We start from the raw sequence: 19188 nt of genomic DNA on the forward strand, positions 1-19188 counted from the left end.
AAAAAAGGATTTAATAGACATTTGGATTTCATTTGGTTTAATAAAATATTCTTAAGTAAAATTGTTGATTTTTTTCGTGGGAAATTAATCATTTAGATTAATCGATTAATTGATAAATTAGTCGATAGATTAATCGAAATAAAAATAGTCATTAGTGTCAGCCCTATTATTCACATTTCCCATGTTTGAACTTTCTGCCGTAATTTTCATTTTTGGGTGAACTATCCCAAAGTGATCTATCCTGTAGATATTCCTTTTTGGTGCAGTTTATTTACTTATTTACTTACTAAAATATTTTCCTCCCCTTGTTTAACAGAAACAGAGTAAAGATCGGTTTGGTTTGGACGGTGATGAGGAATCCACCATGCTGGAAGAATCCGTATCCCCGAAAAAGTCAGTGGAAATCTCTTGTTCTTGTCCCATGATACCTTGTTTTCAGGCAGCAACCTCCTTGTCACACTTATAATTGTGTTGTGCTGATATGTTGATATTTCTACAAACATCCACTTTTCAATTATCTGACGTACAAAATCACAGTAACAGGGTTGACTGTTTTACAGTGTAATTTGACTTTACAAGCCTTTTGCTCAAAGTTGTGACACTATAAAATGAATGTAATACTTATATTTCTACAAATATCTAGTTTTCATTAATTACTTGCTTACTATACAAACTCTTTCTAACAAGGTTGACGGTTTTTCAGTTTAATTTGGCTTGAAATTTGACTTGAAAGAGAACATTATACTTATATTTCTACAAATATCAAATTTTCCTTAATTGCTTACTATACAAAATAACCGTTACAGGGTTGACTGTTTAACAGTTTAATTTGACTTTCCAAGGCTTTTTCTCAAGGTCATGAAACTAGAAAGAGAACATAATACTTAGCCTATATTTCTACAAATATCCCATTTTCTTTAAGTAATTGCTTAATATACAAAAACTTGGTAACAGGGTTAACTGTTTTACCGTTTTTGATTTTACAGCCTTTTGCTCAAGGTTGTGACACTAGAAAGAGAACATGATGCTTATATTTCTACAAATATCCCATTTTCCTTAATTGCTTACTATACGAAATCACAGTAACAGGGTTAACTGTTTTTTAATTTGACTTTACAAGCCTTTTGCTCAGGGTCACTAGGAAGAGAATGTAATGTTGATATTTCTGCAACGTTTTTTCAGTAATTATTTGCTTACTATACAAAATCTTGGTAACAGTGTTGACAATTTTAATTTGAAATTATAAGACTTGTGCTCAGTGTTGTGAAACTACGACATGATTCTTAAAAGAATAATTTAATCCTGATATTTTTACAAATCTCCACTTTTACGTTTAGTAGATTTCTACTAAACAAAAACACATTAATGACAAATATAACAAAATAATCAAAGCATATTATCCTCTGTTTTTTCACAAAATGAACACCAAAAAAATATTAAGGATCAGTTTGGTAAGGTCTATGATGAGGAATCCACCATGCTGGATGAATCTGTACATGTTTCAGGCAACAGCCATCTCGTCACACTTTTAATTGCATTGTGATTACACACCTAAAACATTTTTTGTTGAATCACTGTGTTTCATTTGTATTCACCTCATAGTTGAACTAAGGTGTCTAATGACATTGGAGGAAATGCTCAGGCTGCACGCTGCCATTTTTAATCACAAGGAGATGGAGACACATTTTTCTCTTCTTTTACCCTTGATGTGGAAGGCGCTGAGGGCAAGAGAGCGAGATTATTATTTCCACAAAAAGCGCTACCTCATCAGCAAAACGTCATTTAAGATATCAGGTTTCTGGAGGAGAGAGATAGAGATAGTGAATGTGTGAATATTTCCCTTCCTACATCTCGCTGTTTCTCAGCCGCTCAGTAAATATATCTTGGTATTTATGTATTTGGGTCATTCTGAGTAACGGTTGTCTTTTACAGTTTGAGTAAGTACATTTCTGTAAATTTTCAAACATTCTACCAAACAAATAAGTATTATTAAGAAGTTAAAGTAATTACATTTAGGATATCTTTATGGCTTCAGAAAGGTACTGTATAAAGATTGTCAGGAACAGGGTTGACAGTTTTATGGTTTAATTTGGCTTCAGTGTTTTGACTTTAGAAAGTGAATGCTGATATTTCTGCAAATCTAGTTGTGAATAATTGTTTACTGTAGAAAATCATTTCAACAGGGTTGAATCAAAATTCAAGGTGCTTTTAGAGAATTTAATTCTGATATTTTTATGAATATTCATTTTTCAATTATCTGAAGTTCACAAAGTCACGGTAACAGGGCTGACTGTTTTACATTTTAATTTGATTTTACAAGCCTTTTTCTCGAGGTCATGGCACTGTAAAAGAATGTAATGCTGATATTTCTACATATCCAATTATCAGTAATCAGTTGATTACTATACAAAATCTTGCTAACAGAGTTGACAGTTTTACAGTTTAATTTGACAATACAAGGTTGTAGAAGAACATGTTTTTAAAAGAATAATTTAACTCTGATACAATTACCCACCTTTTAATTAAGCAGATTCTTACTACATAAAAACATGGTAAAAGGGTTGATATTTTAAGGTTGTCCAGACAAATGTAATATGTTCCACTGTTTTTCCACTGAATTAATTTTAATTTACATGCATCTGTGTAGTAATTAGTGGTTGAACGACTTCTGATTTTTTAAAGTCGACTTTTATGTGAAGAAAGTCGATTCGAAGTCGACTAGTCGCTGATGACGCTGATGATCATTAATGAACAAATAAGTCTGGAGCTGTGACAAACACCTTGTGCACAGCTATGGCATATGACACAGTGCCACATGGCTATTGCTCCTATAACAGCTCATTTTTATCAGTTCTTTTGTCTTTATATTCATTATATTTCTCACAGATTTCTGCTCGTTCTAAATCACATACAGATAAAGTTGCCTAGTAAAGATTACATTCATATGAATGCATTAGTGAGAGCGATTGCGTGTGTGAATTAATTCTACCTAGCAGCTACTCTCTATTAGTAATGAAGCTGTGGGATTTAGTTAATAAGAAATATATGCTTGAACGTTTCAGTTTCTAAGCTATTTTATTGATAAATCGCAGAACAGTGTTGACAATACATTTCCGCGCTGAACGATTCTGTGCGCGCGCGATCTGCGCGTGATGTACGCGCTACTGTCTGAAGCCTATGTGTGTGCGTTACAGAGCAGCAGCGCATTATATTAGAATGGCGATTAACTGACCTGTACTATAAGCTGTTTAAACGTGCATTCTCCCGTTCAATTTCGAGCATCCAGTAATATAATCACACATGTCTTGTGGAGCGCTTTCAGAGTATGCATTTATTTGTCGTTTTAGTTTGGAAACGGAGCTTAAATGTGGAAGTCCTTCAGAGATTTCTTATATTGTTGCACCCTCTATAGGGCCAGCGACTAGTCGACGTCAAGCTTAAAGCGTCATGGCAGAGCATTAAAGTCGACTAGTCGATTAGCTGGTGCAACCCCTAGTAGTAATACAGTGATAAATAGCAGTAATATATTTAACTTATAGATAACAGTAGTAATAAATTTAGCTACAGCTGTATTTATTTATTTATTTTATTTTTAATTTTTAAATGAAAAGAAAATAACACTAACAACATGAGTTTATGAAAAATGAAACTATAGATTTGTTTCTCACATATAGTAAGATACAAATGTCTGATACTGCTTGGAAAATCTGCTCTGAAATTTTTCCTGAATTCTTTTTTTTTTTTCTTTTTTTTTTTTAGGATTAAAAACATTTTTAAAAACAAAAAGTTAAAAAATTAAAGTATATATGGCCCCATACTTCAACTCCAGCAGTGCTTTTATCCAGCCTGGGATCTGGTTCTGTCAGAATGGGATATACAGATGGGCCACATCCTCTCAAGCGCTGTCTGAAAAGCGGTTGTTATGGGCAACGGCATCCCACTTCTCTCTGTTGGAGAGGGGGGAGACGTCGGGCATCGGTGCCTGCGTCTGTCCTTGTGCCAACTTACTCATGTTACTTCTAGCACTATAATCCAAAAATTGAGGCCTCTCACAATAAGCTGTAATTAAGCAATAGTGCCTGAAGCGTCTGTTTTCCTGGTGCGGATAGGGAAGCGTCGCTCAGCTGATTTTAATGGCTGTCAGTAATTACCGTAACAACAACAACAACAACCATCATTCACAGATATAAGGGTGAATGCAAGCTGACAGCATCTGATAATGAGCCATTACGTCTTCGTAGGTCCACCATACTCCAGCAGCAGTTTAATCGAGTGGGTCGAGTTGAGCACGGGTCAGTGGCGCTGCCTGGCATCATGCGCTCGGGGTCAATCGGGGGCCCTGACACATTCAACATGGGCACCATGCCCTCGGCTCAACAGCAGATCACCATGGGACAGATGCACAGAGGACACATGCCCCCTCTGGTGAGAATGTGCAATGTTTATATCACGGTCACATCATGTGCGGAGCGGTTCTGCTTTCACGGCTCCATCTGTTGCCTAAATCTTCATTATGATTTATTTGTGCCTAACATATTGTAAATCAGACTGTCACATTTGATAACTGGGATAATTGATTGTTTGTTACTTTCTGGTTTTCGATTGTGGCGACTAGGTGAATTATTAAAATTGATGGTTACGTAGCATTTATCAAATCTTCTCTGCACTGCTATTTTAGTGTACATCTTTTTATATTTAAGACACTATTATACTTTTTATTATTATTTTAAATTAAGAATTGAAAAATATTTCCCATTTTAATTTTAGATTAAAGTTTTAATAATTTTTTATATAGTGTTTTAATTAATTTTTATTTCGGTATTAGTTTGCTATTTTAGTTTATCAAGTTAAACTAAATGAAAATGAGAAATTTTGTGCAACTAACTGAAAAAGGTAAGTCAGTTTTTTAATACCTTTTTTTTAAGTAAATAACTTTTATTATTATTATTTATTTTATTTAATTTTTTACTAAAAACGGACTAAAAACTTTCGAACCGAATTCGCGAATGAAGCGAGTAAACTCAAAATGTTCAAGCGTCCAACTATGCGCGAATAGCGCGATTTATTCGCACAAGTCGCGTCTGGTGTGAACGCACAGTAATACATATGCACATGATGTCACTGTTTTCACAAATGTACTTTTTTGTAGTTTACACAGAGATGATAAAAGTATAGTTTTCAAAAATAATGACATGATCATTTTTCATATTTAAAAACTCGTTTTCAAAAGTTTGCATTTTTAGACCCCCAAAATGCCGTTGTTGTGTAAATTAATGTCCAAAACATTTTTAGTGAATTTTTGTGGGTGAATCAAGTCATTGCAACAGGAATCAATGCAATGTGAAAGTTTTCCCCACACAGATTCACAACAAGTTAAGGGATTTTTTTACGCCGTGTTGACAGACACGAAATTTCACTAATGTCACCGCGCTTTTATTCAGGTAGCCAGATGTACAAGACTTCTCAAACTGTTACTCTGACCTGACTTGAAAATGAACTATAATAGTTAATGTGCTCTTGTGGTGAAGCTATAAATTGCATTCATAACACTAGGATGTGCTAAATAGATGCATATCTAGCTTGTGTTTGCGTACATCCATAGAGTGTGTTAAAAGCCTATTTTTTTGCATAACGTCTTCAATGACTCCTATACCGTCAGAGTCTGGCCCAGCAAGCACTGATGGGAACTATCAACACCAGTATGCAGGCTGTCCAGCAGGCACAAGCTGATCTTGGAGAGGTAGACAATCTTCCACCACTGGGACAAGACATGGTAAGAAATTATACTAAGAAAAATAAACTTTTTTTAAGGTGAAGTGTGCAACTAGTGCAAAAATAATTATGTTGTATTACTGTAAACCATCAATTGTCTGATTTTATGTGGGTGAAGGTGTTAAGTGACCTGATTCTCGTACAGTATGTCCCAGTGTGTGATGTATTATGCAGTAGAAGGTTGCTAGTTCAAATCCCATGTGGGACATTGTGTCAGAATATGCGCCACAAGCTAGTCTAAAAGCCTTGTAATGTGGATATTTATATTAAGGTTTTTGTTATTGTGGCATTACAGTAATGCATTGTGGCATTGGTGTACAATTATTGTTCATTTATTGATTATAAGTACAGAGATTGTCATTGATCAGTAACCTGCGCTTAGATAACCTTGATATTTCTTAGAATTAAATACATGAATACACTAGTTTTCACTCTCCTTTGTTTTCTCCAAAAAGGCATCCAGAGTGTGGGTTCAAAACAAGGTGGATGAATCCAAACATGAGATTCACTCCCAAGTGGATGCCATCACGGCTGGAACCGCGTCAGTGGTCAACCTCACTGCCGGTATGTAAACAAATGAGAAATTACCCATGAACCATCTGAACCTTTATTGACATACGTGTGTGTGTATATACAGGTGCATCTCAATAAATTACATACACACACACACACTTGTATAAATTATATATATATATATAATTTATACAAGTGTGTGTGTGTTATTTTAGTGTGTATTAGGGAAGAATAACATTTGAAATTAACCCTAGCAAGACAAACCATGTGGTGGAAATGAAATTTATGTTGGAAATGATCATAACTTTCCTAAAAATGACATACTGTAATTCTGCTGTGATGAATATACACTGTTGGACATTATTTTCAGGCCATAAATGAATAAACATAATTTGTCCAATACCACTAGTGTATGAAAATGATGATGATTTAGAAGAAATTTACACATGCAATACCTACTTTTATTGGTTTATACCAGCAACTGATGAAGGAAAAATATGTTTCCTCTCACTGCTAAATAATAAGTCACTCTCCAGTTGCACTAATAAATATTTCCATTAATGAATGTTTGTTGTCCTGAAGCTGAACTGCTTGGCAGGATTTGTGTATTCCTTCCCGCGTTCTGGAGAGATTCCATGCGGACGAGACCAGGTTTTTGCTGGATTTAATCTCCTCATGCCATCTGTTTGATAGTGCGGAGATTTGCCTGTTAACCAGCAGCCCAGCTCAAACTTTACTGCTTTTTTGCAGCCTGTGCTTTACATCTGTTCTCATGCCCTAAAGAGCTTGTTAGGATATGATGTGAAGTGTGGATGTGTGCACTAGAGATGGAATGCATATGGCTTCATATGGATCTCATTTTAAATGAGATCACTAATAATGATCACGTTATAGCACATGTTGCAGATCTGAGCAGTGCATGTTACGCAGCCATGAAAGTAAAATTGGCTCTACTTGCTCCTGGTTTTTGAAAACACAAACAAAAGTTTTAGGGTTTTTGTGATTTTCTTCTTTATATATATATATATATATATATATATATATATACTGTATACAGCACCTTTAATTTGTATTTTAGTAATTTTAGTACTTAAACATATTTAAGTTAGTTGCTGAGATATCGTTATTCATTTTTGTTATAAATTGTCATCTAATAGTACTATATTTTTTATTTCAGTTTTATTTCAGTTACTTAAAATTATTTTTTAATAACAAATAAATAAAATAAACAAAACTTCATTTTATTTATTTTATTTATTTGTTTAAAATTTTGTAAGTTTATGTGATTTTTTTTAATTATTATTTATTTACTTATTTTGTTTTTGTTTTTAGTTTAAGCAATTTTAGTACTTAAACTTGTTTATTTCAGTTATTTGCCAAAACAACATTTCTCATTTTTGTTTTAGATTTTTTTCATCTAATAGTAACATTTTATTTTGTTTCAGTTTTATTTCAATTACTGAAAATAATTTTTAATAGTTCGTTTCAGTTAACAGTTACCACTTGTCAAGTTATGCAGAAATTATGATTTAATTATGGTTTAATTGTGTATTTGAGACACAAAAGAATAGATATCTTTAATTTTATTTATATATTATATTTTAATAATAGTTTTAATTATTCTTAGCAAAACAAAAGAGCCTTTTTAATTCAGAAATATAACAAAAATTTCATTTCCACCACCATCATTTCCAGAATATGTAAATAATTACTGACAGTGTGTTTTTGTTTTTAAGTGAACTATAACTTTAAATCTCTCACTCTTTGTCCATCTCTCTTTCCAATCCTTCCAGGTGACCCTATGGACACGGATTACACCGCCGTGGGCTGCGCCATCACCACCATCTCCTCCAACCTGACCGAGATGTCCAAAGGGGTGAAGCTCCTGGCGGCTCTGATGGAGGACGAGGTGGGCAGCGGGCAGAATCTAATGGGAGCGGCCCGGACCCTCACTGGGGCCGTTTCTGACCTGCTCAGAGCCGTGGAACCAGCTTCTGGAGAGGTGACGAATGCAAACACACAAACCCCTCGACCCCATCACATGTAATCCACCAATAACGCACTGCTGTTTACAGGCGGATTTGATAATGAACTCGTTAAGCTGTGTTTTTCCATCCTGGTTTGCAGAGCGCAGTCACAATCTGTTTACTTGTTTGGCTTGCGCTAGACAGGGTAATTGTAGTGGGGTGCAGAGCGGATAGACAGGATGTGATTAGCCGTGCGTTTGAGTTTTGAGACGTTGCGGTGGCAGTACAAGGGTCATTTCTTATGTGCCAATATCACCCCACAGCCCAGACAGACGGTGTTGACGGCAGCGGGCAGCATCGGCCAGGCCAGCGGAGATCTTTTGAAACAAATGGGAGAAGGAGAAACTGACGAGAGATTCCAGGTGCGTCTTTCTTTCAGGAATAGAGCACAGTAGTGAACAGAAGTATTTTTCCCATTTACAGCATTTCAAACTTTGATTCAAAGCAAAAATATATATGAAAATTGGGAAATAGGATATACTTCATCCTTATGTTGTTCTGAACCTGTATAACTTGCTTTTTCACAAAAAGAGATGTTTTGAGGAATGTTCATGCTGCTGTTTTCCATACATTGAAAGTAGTCTTGAACGGGCTGTCAAAATGGGCCAAGAAACAACATAAAAGCATTATAATAGCTGTTCATATGTCTCATCACTATATTTCAAGTTTTTTGAAGTCATTTAAACTGTTTTTGCAAGTCTCTCATACTCACCAAGGGTAAATTAATACAAAAAGAAAATTATACTGTAAAAATAGTAATATTATGAAGTATATTTTAAAGAATAATTTATTAATGTGATGGCAAAGGTGAATTTTCAGCAGCCATTCATTTGTTCCAAAATGAGGGAATGTAATGTGTAAAAAATAAATGTAAATCTTTTTTATACAATATATATATTTAAACAATTTGTGGTGATTTAAACATAAATGATGATTTGAACAGACAATGGAGTCATGTATTCCTACAAATCTAAATTGTCATCAAATTAAAAGTTTGAAGCAAAATTATTTTTGCCAATTTATAATAGTTTATTTATATATATATATATATATATATATATATATATATATATATATATATATATATATATATATATATATATATATATATATATATATATATATATATATATATATTAGTGCATATATATATATATATATATATATATATATATATATATATATATATATATATATATATATATATATATTAGTGCTGTCAAACGCTTAATCGCATCCAAAATAAGTTTTTGTTAACATAATATATGAGTGTGTACTGTGTGTATTTATTATGTATATATAAATACACACACATGCATATATATTTAAGAAAATATCTGTTTGATGTGTGTGTTTGCATCTGGGTAACGTATTTTTTACAGTGTTTGCTCATTGGCAATAAGTCTCTAGAACATTTCCTGTCAGACGTCAAATAGACATATAGAAAATGTCTTTAAGTTTATGATTTAGAATGTAAGTAACTGACATCTTAAAGATGTTTATCAGATGTACACAACAGATGCTTTCCAGATATATCTGGAAATATATATCTGTCTTGAATGGATAAAATGGATAAAAAATGAATGGGATTTGTACGACTACATCTTCTGTTGTGCTCTCTTGTTTGCCTGCATTCACTGATTGGTTCATGTCAAATCTCTCAGCCAATCACATGCTCCTCGTCTCATTATTTCTTGGCAAAACAGTTTTCTCTTGTTGTAAACACTTTAGCACCCATTTTCGACACGGAAAATTTGATTTAGTGTGGTTCAGCTGATGCTGTCACAGTCAGTTAGCCTCTGAGAGTCTTTTATTGCCCTCTATTTTATTCTGTTAAACTCTATCCTTGCGTTTATTTCATTCATTAGTCTGGGCCAGGTTGCTTCACAGTGTGTTGCTCTGATGCCGAATATGTTTCAGGACATTATGATGAACCTGGCTAAAGCCGTAGCTAATGCCGCCGCCATGCTGGTGCTGAAAGCCAAGAACGTGGCACAGGTGGCCGAGGACACGGCACTGCAGAACCGAGTCATTACCGCCGCCACGCAGTGCGCACTCTCCACCTCACAGCTGGTGGCCTGTACAAAGGTACTTTTCAGAGTTTGTAGGGAGTGAATGCTGCTGATAATTTGTACATATTACTGATGACCTTTTAAACTTGTGTTTATTGAAAGATATCTGGAACACACTTGAACACATCTGTCTGGAGATAAAATTATCTATTTGTTGATGTTAGTTTCAGAAAAACTGAGTGGCTAGTGTTTGGGGTCGGTAAGATTAAAAAAAAAAAAAAAAAGAATTCTAAGAAAAAATATAAAAATACAGTAAAAACTGAAATACTGTGAAATATTTTTACAAATTAAAATAACTGTTGTCTGTTTTAATATATTTTAAAATATTATTTATTCCTTTGATCAAAGCTGAATGAATATTCAGCATTATTACCCCAGTCTTCAGTGTCACATGATGCTGCTTCGTATTTTTGTGGAAACTGATACCGTTTTTTTTAGGATTCTTTCGTGAATATGTTCAAATGTTCAAAAAAGTTCAAAAGAACAGCATTTATATGAAATGTTTTGTCACATTTTGAATGTCTTTAATCTCATTTTTGATCAATTTAATGCATCTTTACTGAATAAAAGTAATAATTTCTTTTAAAAGAATTTAATTTAATGATGTTTTAAATTACACGTTTTGCTTAGAGTAATAAAATGAGCAAAATATTAACTTAAAATGCACATAAAAACGTATAATATTTTAGTATATTTTAGGTCCAATTATAGTGATTGTGAACATTAAGAGGCATTAAATCTGGATCAAATAAACACACACAAAAAAATTATATTATATATACTGTATATATTAAAGGAAGTCATTAATTAATATTATTGTTAATATTTCAACATTTTATTAATTGGGTTTCATGAATAGGATTTCAACAGCAAAAAAAAAAATAATGTGTGTAAATTCATAAAGATGTACCACAAGAAATGTAGCTTCAGTAATAGTATCCAACACTTAAGTTAACTAAAAAACAGTATGCAATTTGCTCCATAATTTCTGCCAAAGTTGAGTGAAGAAATCATATTTGGATCGATTTTAAAAAGTAAGAAGTACATCTGCGAAACATGAATTTGAATGGGTTTTTGTAAGATAACCACACATAAGGCACCAAATGTTGTTTGCTGTTCATTTAGAATAAGAAACTCCAGACTTTATACCATCAAAGACTTACAACTCTGACTTGCAATCAAAGTGCAATCTGACTTGATTAATCCGCGATACCTAAATTGGTCACTATTTAATTTTACTTTACTTTTTTATAATGTGTCATGTTGTTTTCTGACACTTATTTCAGTTCTGAGTTCATATTTTCATTTTCAGCTCTAAAAACACACACTCTCTTACACTTGATGCCCAAAATAATCTGTCGCTATTCTGAACACAATGTCTTCCGTCTGTTTCGGTGAACGTGCGATTGTTGTAGGTGGTGAGCCCCACCATCTCCTCCCCGGTGTGTCAGGAGCAGCTGGTGGAGGCGGGCCGTCTGGTGGAGCGATCGGTGGAGGGCTGTGTGAAGGCATGTCACGCCGCCTCAGAGGAGGGCGAGCTGCTACGACAGGTGAACATGGCGGCTGGCGCGGTCAGCCAGGCCCTCAGTGACCTGCTGCAGCACGTGCGCCACTATGCCAGCTGCGGCGAGCCAATTGGACGCTACGACCAGGCTACCGACACCATCATGACCGTAACGGAGAGCATTTTCACCTCAATGGGGGACGCTGGTGAGTCTGTCCTGAACCGGTAGTTTCCTAAAATTTGGCAGAATTATTGCAATGCGGTTGCTAAGGTGTTTTGTGGGGTTGCTAGGGGTGTTCAATTAAAAGAGCCCACCTCCAAGTTTAACTGATCTCTAGATACGACCTTAAACGGCATTTCATAGTTTTCTTTGCCTACTTTTTGCTAGAGAAACATTACTTATTGTTATCAATGCTGAAAACAGTTGTGCTGCTCAGGTTTTTATATATATATATATATATATAAGCCTTACAGACAACAGACTTTTGAATAGTGTATCGTATAACATAATTTGTTGACCGTAAATGATTGTTTAATAAAATAAAAAGTAATAAAAAAATAATAATAATTAAAACAATGCAATCTTTGTATAATTTGTAAAACTTTTGCATCCAATTATTGTGGCAATTGGTAATTGAATGTTAAAAGTGCCCTCCTCCAAATCTGCCTGGTCTCTAGATGCGACCTAATGTCATTTCATAGTTTTCTTTGCCCACGTTCTCCACAAAAAACATATGGTTGAACACTAAGTAAAAGCACACCTCTCCTCAACAAGCCACACAATTTGAGCTATCATGCACATTGCAGGATGAATTATGCGCCAATGTTTATTACTTGGGGTTAAGGGATTGTTCAAATCCCCTAACCACAAAAATGAGCAATAGAAATAGCGATTTTTGCCTTGGAAAGCGCCGCTAAATGCGATAGATGGGCCTGTACCACAGGATGTAAAACAATTCCAGGCTACAGAGAATTTATTTAATAAATGGAAATCAAAGTCAAATAAGCATACAGTAATACACAAGAGAGCTTTAATATCTTTCAGGCACATCGTCCAAACAAAACATATCTGTGCTGTGACACAATAGGATTAGCTTTTCCATATTCAGAATTGCACAATTTTTATGGTGTTCCTGGCCTCATTTTGAAGCTCTCAATCGTGCACTAACATCTCGCCTACTTGCAGTCCTAATTCAGGTGACCCATAAGCAACATTAATTATCCGTTATAATGCGCTGACAAATATTTAGCTTGCTAGCTTTGCTCAGCCTTTGTATCTTGTCTCTGTTGTTTTTCTGGGAAAATTTGACCCCCAGTTTATTTTGACTCTGTGAGGTCCTTAAAAGTGATTTTGTCTGCGGTCTGAACTGTGTTTTTGGGCTGTTTTCAAAACTAAAGATGTTTGTTATGCTATGGCCGTAAGTCTAAAGAATCCTCAAAAGATTCTGCGCCCGCGAGGTTGTCGAAAACATGTCATATAAAACCACTACAGAGCATCAAATCTGCTCTCAATCACGCACGCCCTGTCTTTGAACTTTTTAAAGGAAAACACATGACAAAAGCTGCCGGTGGGGTTGACTACAACTGTTCAAGTTAAACATAGAACATGATAAACGACCTGAGCCAACAAATCATCATCATCAAAGATTTGTTTAGCTTGAAAGAAATCAATATTGACTCTGATTGCTTTAACACCCGTTATGGTTTATATTGTGCATGATTCGTCAGTTATTCAGAATAAAAAATAAAAAATCTTTTTGTACCCTTTCATGTAGTAATTTTCTGAAACAAATTTCATTTTTTGCTGACATCACTCAAGCCATGCGACCTTAACATTACTTAATATTGGCAATTGGTAGATAATCGCTTTATGAACGATAACAATATTTTTTTTTTCTTTAGCCAATATGCAGAACCAAATTAAATGATTTAATTTATGCTCTTTGAATAACTAAATAATTTACACTACAATAAATAATTTAAATATTTATTTTAAATCAATAAATAAACTTATTTTTTACAAAATATTCACACAAAATCCACTCAAAAACTTTGTAAAATTAAAAATAAATTCATAAAATATAATATAATGTTTTAGATCCAGTTTGTAACATTATTATTGTATTAAATCCTTAGTATTTTTCAGACAGGATATAAATGAATGAATGAATGAATGAATGAAATTATACAATTATATATAAATCATTGTTTTAATTCTAACATTATATAAAGTGTGATAGCTTTATATTATTGTAAATACAATAAATAATTTTATTAATGATCATTATTATTATTATTATTATTACTATTGTTGTTTAAGTTATTTTATTCATAATAAAAGTTATTTTGTAGTTAAAATGCTTGCAGTTTTATTTACATGTTTTAATTGTTTAGCTAAACATTTGTCATTTGAATAAAGAAGGCTGGTACTTACAAAAATAAAATAAAAAATACAAGTAATTATTCAGACATATTAAGTAATCTATCCATTAATATTTTTTTTAACCCCGAATGAAAGAAGTTCAGAAATGTGAATTTCAGCAACCAACAGCCAAACAGCTGTTTAAGCATTGTTTTAGGCTACTATTGTAGTTAATGCACTGATTTAATGCAAATAACAGCAAATACGCTGCGTTTATAAAATAAATATTACTGTTTAAATAGATTGAGATGTTCTCAAAGATGAACCTGACCTCCAGTCTCCACATCCCAGTCAAAAAGCATCCTCAAACGTGGAGGTATTTCAGAAGTGAGGTTGCCGCCCACATTCAGCTGCGAACTTGCATTCAGATCTGACTTCATTCTGAAAACATTCGTTATGAAAAGCCTACTTTTCATTTCGCAGTGAATCAAATCAAGTCCAACCTTTTTTTTCTCATTTAACTCTGAAATAGAGAAAGTAAAATTGGTGAATGCTGCTTCATGTTGATTTAACAAGCTTACTATTTTCACACTGAATCCATCCTACGTTTCGAGAGGTGAAACACCCCTTAAGCACACCTCTCTCCCTTGATAATCTTGTCAACGCTTGTATTTCTGGATCTATGTAGGTGTTCGGGAAATACAGAGTCCATTTATGGAAAACGAGTAGGCACGCTTTTGAAAGGGCCCTTGATCAATGATGTACTTCAGGTCACACGGGTGCACAACCATTTGAGCGCTTCGGTTCCTGAAGCGATATGTAGAGAGAATGCAGAAAGATTGATTTTCAAAGAGAACAGCTTCAGCGGAGCCAGATTCACACACATCAAAGAAACGTGGAATGGCTGTTGGTTTTTTCTCCTCCAGTCTGGAGTCAAGGACAGTGAATATACTGCTGAAGGAGCCAAGAATATGCCAGTAGATGTTTCTGAAGAAATATCAAATCTGCCCACACAGCATGCTGATATTTAAATAACATTTATTTTCACATTTACAGGTGAAATGGTACGACAGGCACGGGTTCTGGCCCAGGCCACCTCGGACTTGGTGAATGCGATGCGCTCTGACGCCGAGGCTGAAATCGATGTGGATAATTCAAAGAAACTGCTCGCGGCTGCCAAGCTTTTGGCCGATGCCACTGCCAGAATGGTGGAAGCTGCGAAGGTATGGAAACTAAAACAAGATACAAACTCTGCATTTACAGTATAAAAAAAAAAAATACCTTGATTATGCCATTATTTCATACCATGAAATCATGTTTGTTTTGACAGGTACCATGACCATTTCCACCAAATAATAATTTTATGTTTTCTAAATAATGTTTGTTTTAAATTTTTTTTTTTTTTTTTCGTTTTTGTTTTGGGTTTTTAGATTGGTTTAGAGTTTTTTTTGTTTTGATTTGGGGTTCTTGTTCAAAAAAGTTCTGTTTTGTGTGTATGTTAAAAATCAAAAAATTATATTAAGCCTGTTTTTTTAATATATATAAATGCCAAATTTAATTTCTAGCTTTTTTAGCGTGATCATTTTTCACGCCTAAAAACATGTATGAAATACTCATTACGTTTCTTTGGAATTAACTGTAACTCCGGGGCCGGTTCTACGGGAGTGCTAGAGGGAACAAACGAAATCAAGAGCACCGCAGTTGAAGAAATAGGATACTGGCGAAAAATATTTTTCAAATGCTTCAGCGTGTATTTGAGTTCTGGAGAACTTCAAAGGTTTCTATTTGTTTTTCAACGTCTTTTTGTAGCACTGATCAATGTAGCCAATCACCAACATTTTCTGTTGATTTCCTGAACGCAATGGCCAAGCGTTTTAAGTTCAGTGCTGCATGCTCGGGAGTCTCTCATTATAACAAACAATGTGTAACATGATGTAAATAAGAGACATTGCAATGATAGTGATAACCATAACTATGGACAGGGCAAAAATATGTCCAAATAGATGTACATTAAGTCTAGAGCACTTTCTGCTTTCTTTTTTGTTGTTGTTTTTAGTTTTGTTTTGGGGTTTTGTATTTAATTTTTCTTTGTTTCTTTTTTGTGTTTTTGTTTTGTTTTTGTTTGGGTTTTTAGTTTTGTTTTTAGCTTTTTGTTTGTTGTTTTGTTTTGAGTTTTATTGTGTGTTTTCATTTTTTGTTTTTGTTTTTGCTTTGTATAGTTTTGTTTTTTTAATTTGTTTGGGTTTTTCAGTTTGTTTGTTTTTGTTTTGTTTTTTTTTGGAGTTTTTGTTTTTTGTTTTGGGTTCATGTATGTATGTATGTGCAGCATGGTAATGCCATCTTTTTTGAACGTATCATGGCTGCCCCATGCTTTTGGACATATGCCATGGCACGACCATGTTACTCTTTGGAATAACTTTACACATCATGGTAATAACATGATATATGTTAGTCTTAATCATACTATATCAGATTTAAACATAATACCATCATTGTTCTATGGTATTGCCACAGATCATTTTGTAAGGGTAAAAAAAATAATGCTAGATGTAGGTCATTTTGTATGTTGTTTTATTTTTTTAAATATCCAAAATCAGAAGGACCCAGAATCAGCACCCAATCGAATATGCTTCTCCTCATCACTGTTTCATCTCTGATACCTAAAAGAGCCTCGAGCCATCATTTAGATTCGATTCGCAATAAGATGGACCACAGATGAAATTTTCAGTCCCCATCAGCAACACAGAGAAGTATAAATGGTCAGGATATGATTGTTATGCAGCCATGTGAAGTGCAGGCTTATGGTTTGTTAGGCACATTTAATACATGATACATTAATCACAACATCAGTGCCATTATCAAACGTAAAGAGGAGGAATGAGCCACAGATGGTTTCCTTGGTAACAGAGATGGAGCAGACAGCCCCTAATTCCTCTTTGCATTGAATGTTTCGTAATGCGCCGTAAGTGTGCGAATGGTGTAGCTAAGAGTTCTGCTGTCGCTGACAAATTTCCCTTCACAGGGCTGACCGAGTCTGGGATTTATCTGAGACAACTTTGTCCTCTGAGAATTGCCTTTCACTTTCTGTTTAACCATTAAGCAAGGAGATAAAGTGGAACAAAGAGAAACACCAAGGCTTCAAAATGGCATATTAGCTACTAGTTTTTAAAGTAATATGCAGTATATATACTGTCAGTGTTTATACTGTATATCTGAAAAAAAATTCAACTATTTAGCGTAATTCTAAAAAAAGAAATAATAGATTTTCATTTTTTAAACCTTATTTTAATTTAAACCATTTTATAAAATATTAGGCAGTATAGAGCATATAATGCACAGATTTAGTAAGCAGTTTGCTTCCATTCTGAACATAGCCCAAGAGAAAAATTACCGAAAACAAGCTATTGTTGCATGTTAACAACACACATACATACAGTAATGTAAACTGCTATGAAAACCAATTCACAGAAGTAGGTACAGTACATAAAACTAATCTAGTTCCTGTGTTGTATTTGTGCAGGGTGCTGCTGCATACCCAGAAAATGAAGACCAGCAGCAGAGGCTGCGAGAGGCTGCTGAAGGGTTACGGGTCGCCACCAACGCAGCTGCTCAGAATGCCATCAAAAAGAAACTCATTCACCGACTGGAGGTGAGGACATGTATTATTATTCCACCTCCTGTTCTGTGTCCACTCTGTGTTTGATCCTGTCTTGTAACACACAGTTTGAACATACTAAATTATAGTGGTGTGGAGGACGCTAATAAAATGTAAAAGTGGATTACTGTATAAGCCCATTTTTAAGCTCAACAGCATCCGTCCCCAGTTTTGTGTCTGTTTAGGTCAAAACTCATATTAGCATGGAAGAGGTGGCTTTTTATCAGCCTGTATGTGGTAGCGGTCTAGTTTCCATAGTGGGTATTTTTCCATTGGCCGACAGTTTCGGTCAGTGGAATCCAGCTTTCTGGTTCTGTTTGGTCTCTTCACATCAACAAAGATGGCTTTGTTCTTGAGGTTTTTTTTTTTCTGTCTCTTCCATCTATCATCCTTCCTCACACATGAAATATTCTTTCATAAAACAAAGAATCTTTTTCTTGTTGCTCGCCTTCTTTTGCTCTTACTTCTAAAGTGTAGTTAGATGTTTGCTCTACAAACTCTACAAATGCTCTACAATCCTTGCTGAACCTGTAATGAAATTCACTCAGAACAGTCAGGTCTTTGTATGGTTAACACAACATCTAACCCGTTGCAGAGTGATGCCAAATGTTAGGGCAGCACAATTAAATGAAATCGCGATATTGCTTAGTGTGATTATCAAGTCGCAAAGACTAATAACATTTTTTTTTAAATAAATATATGCATATAACTGAACAAGTGCATACATTGAACATGAAGAAATGAGGTATTGTAATTTTACAGTTGGTTTGTAATATAAAATTATTATTATTATTATTTTCTTAAATACTTGATTTTTATTTTACATTGAAATATTACAATTATTTCCTATTTTTATTTAGTAGTAGTAGTAGTAGTAAAATAATATTAATAATAATTGTTGTTGTTGTTGTTACTGTTTTACTTTTTCCTATTTTTATTTTAGTGGTTATTGTTGTTGTTGTTGTTGTTGTTGTTCCTAATAAATAAATAAACTATCATACAATTTATAAAAATTTATCATTTATATCTTTTTAAATTACAATTTAATATAGCAATAATATTTCTTATTTTTATTTATACAATAATAATAATATATTTATTATTATTCCTACTAAATAAATATGTATACTATATTATATAAATATTATATAAAATAATAGCAACATTTATTATTATTATTATTGTTGTTGTATTGTCAAATTTATGTCTATATTCACAGTATATTCACAGCATTTTTGGTCATATAGTGCTGTCCTACTTTTTTTTTTTATCACAATTCAAAA

General features: G+C 33.9%; 1 protein-coding gene across 2 annotated transcripts in view; it reads left to right on the forward strand.

The window, feature by feature from the left end:
• The window catches only part of tln2b (talin 2b), a 183966-nt gene that overhangs the window by 114897 nt on the left and 49881 nt on the right, over positions 1 to 19188 (forward strand). For both annotated transcript variants that reach the window (XM_058766837.1, XM_058766836.1), the window contains exons 12-21: positions 317 to 393; positions 4242 to 4425; positions 5660 to 5773; positions 6228 to 6336; positions 8079 to 8287; positions 8576 to 8674; positions 10233 to 10400; positions 11800 to 12094; positions 15307 to 15473; positions 17771 to 17899. In XM_058766837.1, coding sequence (XP_058622820.1) covers positions 317 to 393; positions 4242 to 4425; positions 5660 to 5773; positions 6228 to 6336; positions 8079 to 8287; positions 8576 to 8674; positions 10233 to 10400; positions 11800 to 12094; positions 15307 to 15473; positions 17771 to 17899 — 1551 coding nt within the window. The remainder of the gene's footprint in view (positions 1 to 316; positions 394 to 4241; positions 4426 to 5659; positions 5774 to 6227; positions 6337 to 8078; positions 8288 to 8575; positions 8675 to 10232; positions 10401 to 11799; positions 12095 to 15306; positions 15474 to 17770; positions 17900 to 19188) is intronic.

Source organism: Onychostoma macrolepis, chromosome 25 (assembly GCF_012432095.1).
Source record: "Onychostoma macrolepis isolate SWU-2019 chromosome 25, ASM1243209v1, whole genome shotgun sequence".
NCBI classification, from domain to species: domain Eukaryota; kingdom Metazoa; phylum Chordata; class Actinopteri; order Cypriniformes; family Cyprinidae; genus Onychostoma; species Onychostoma macrolepis.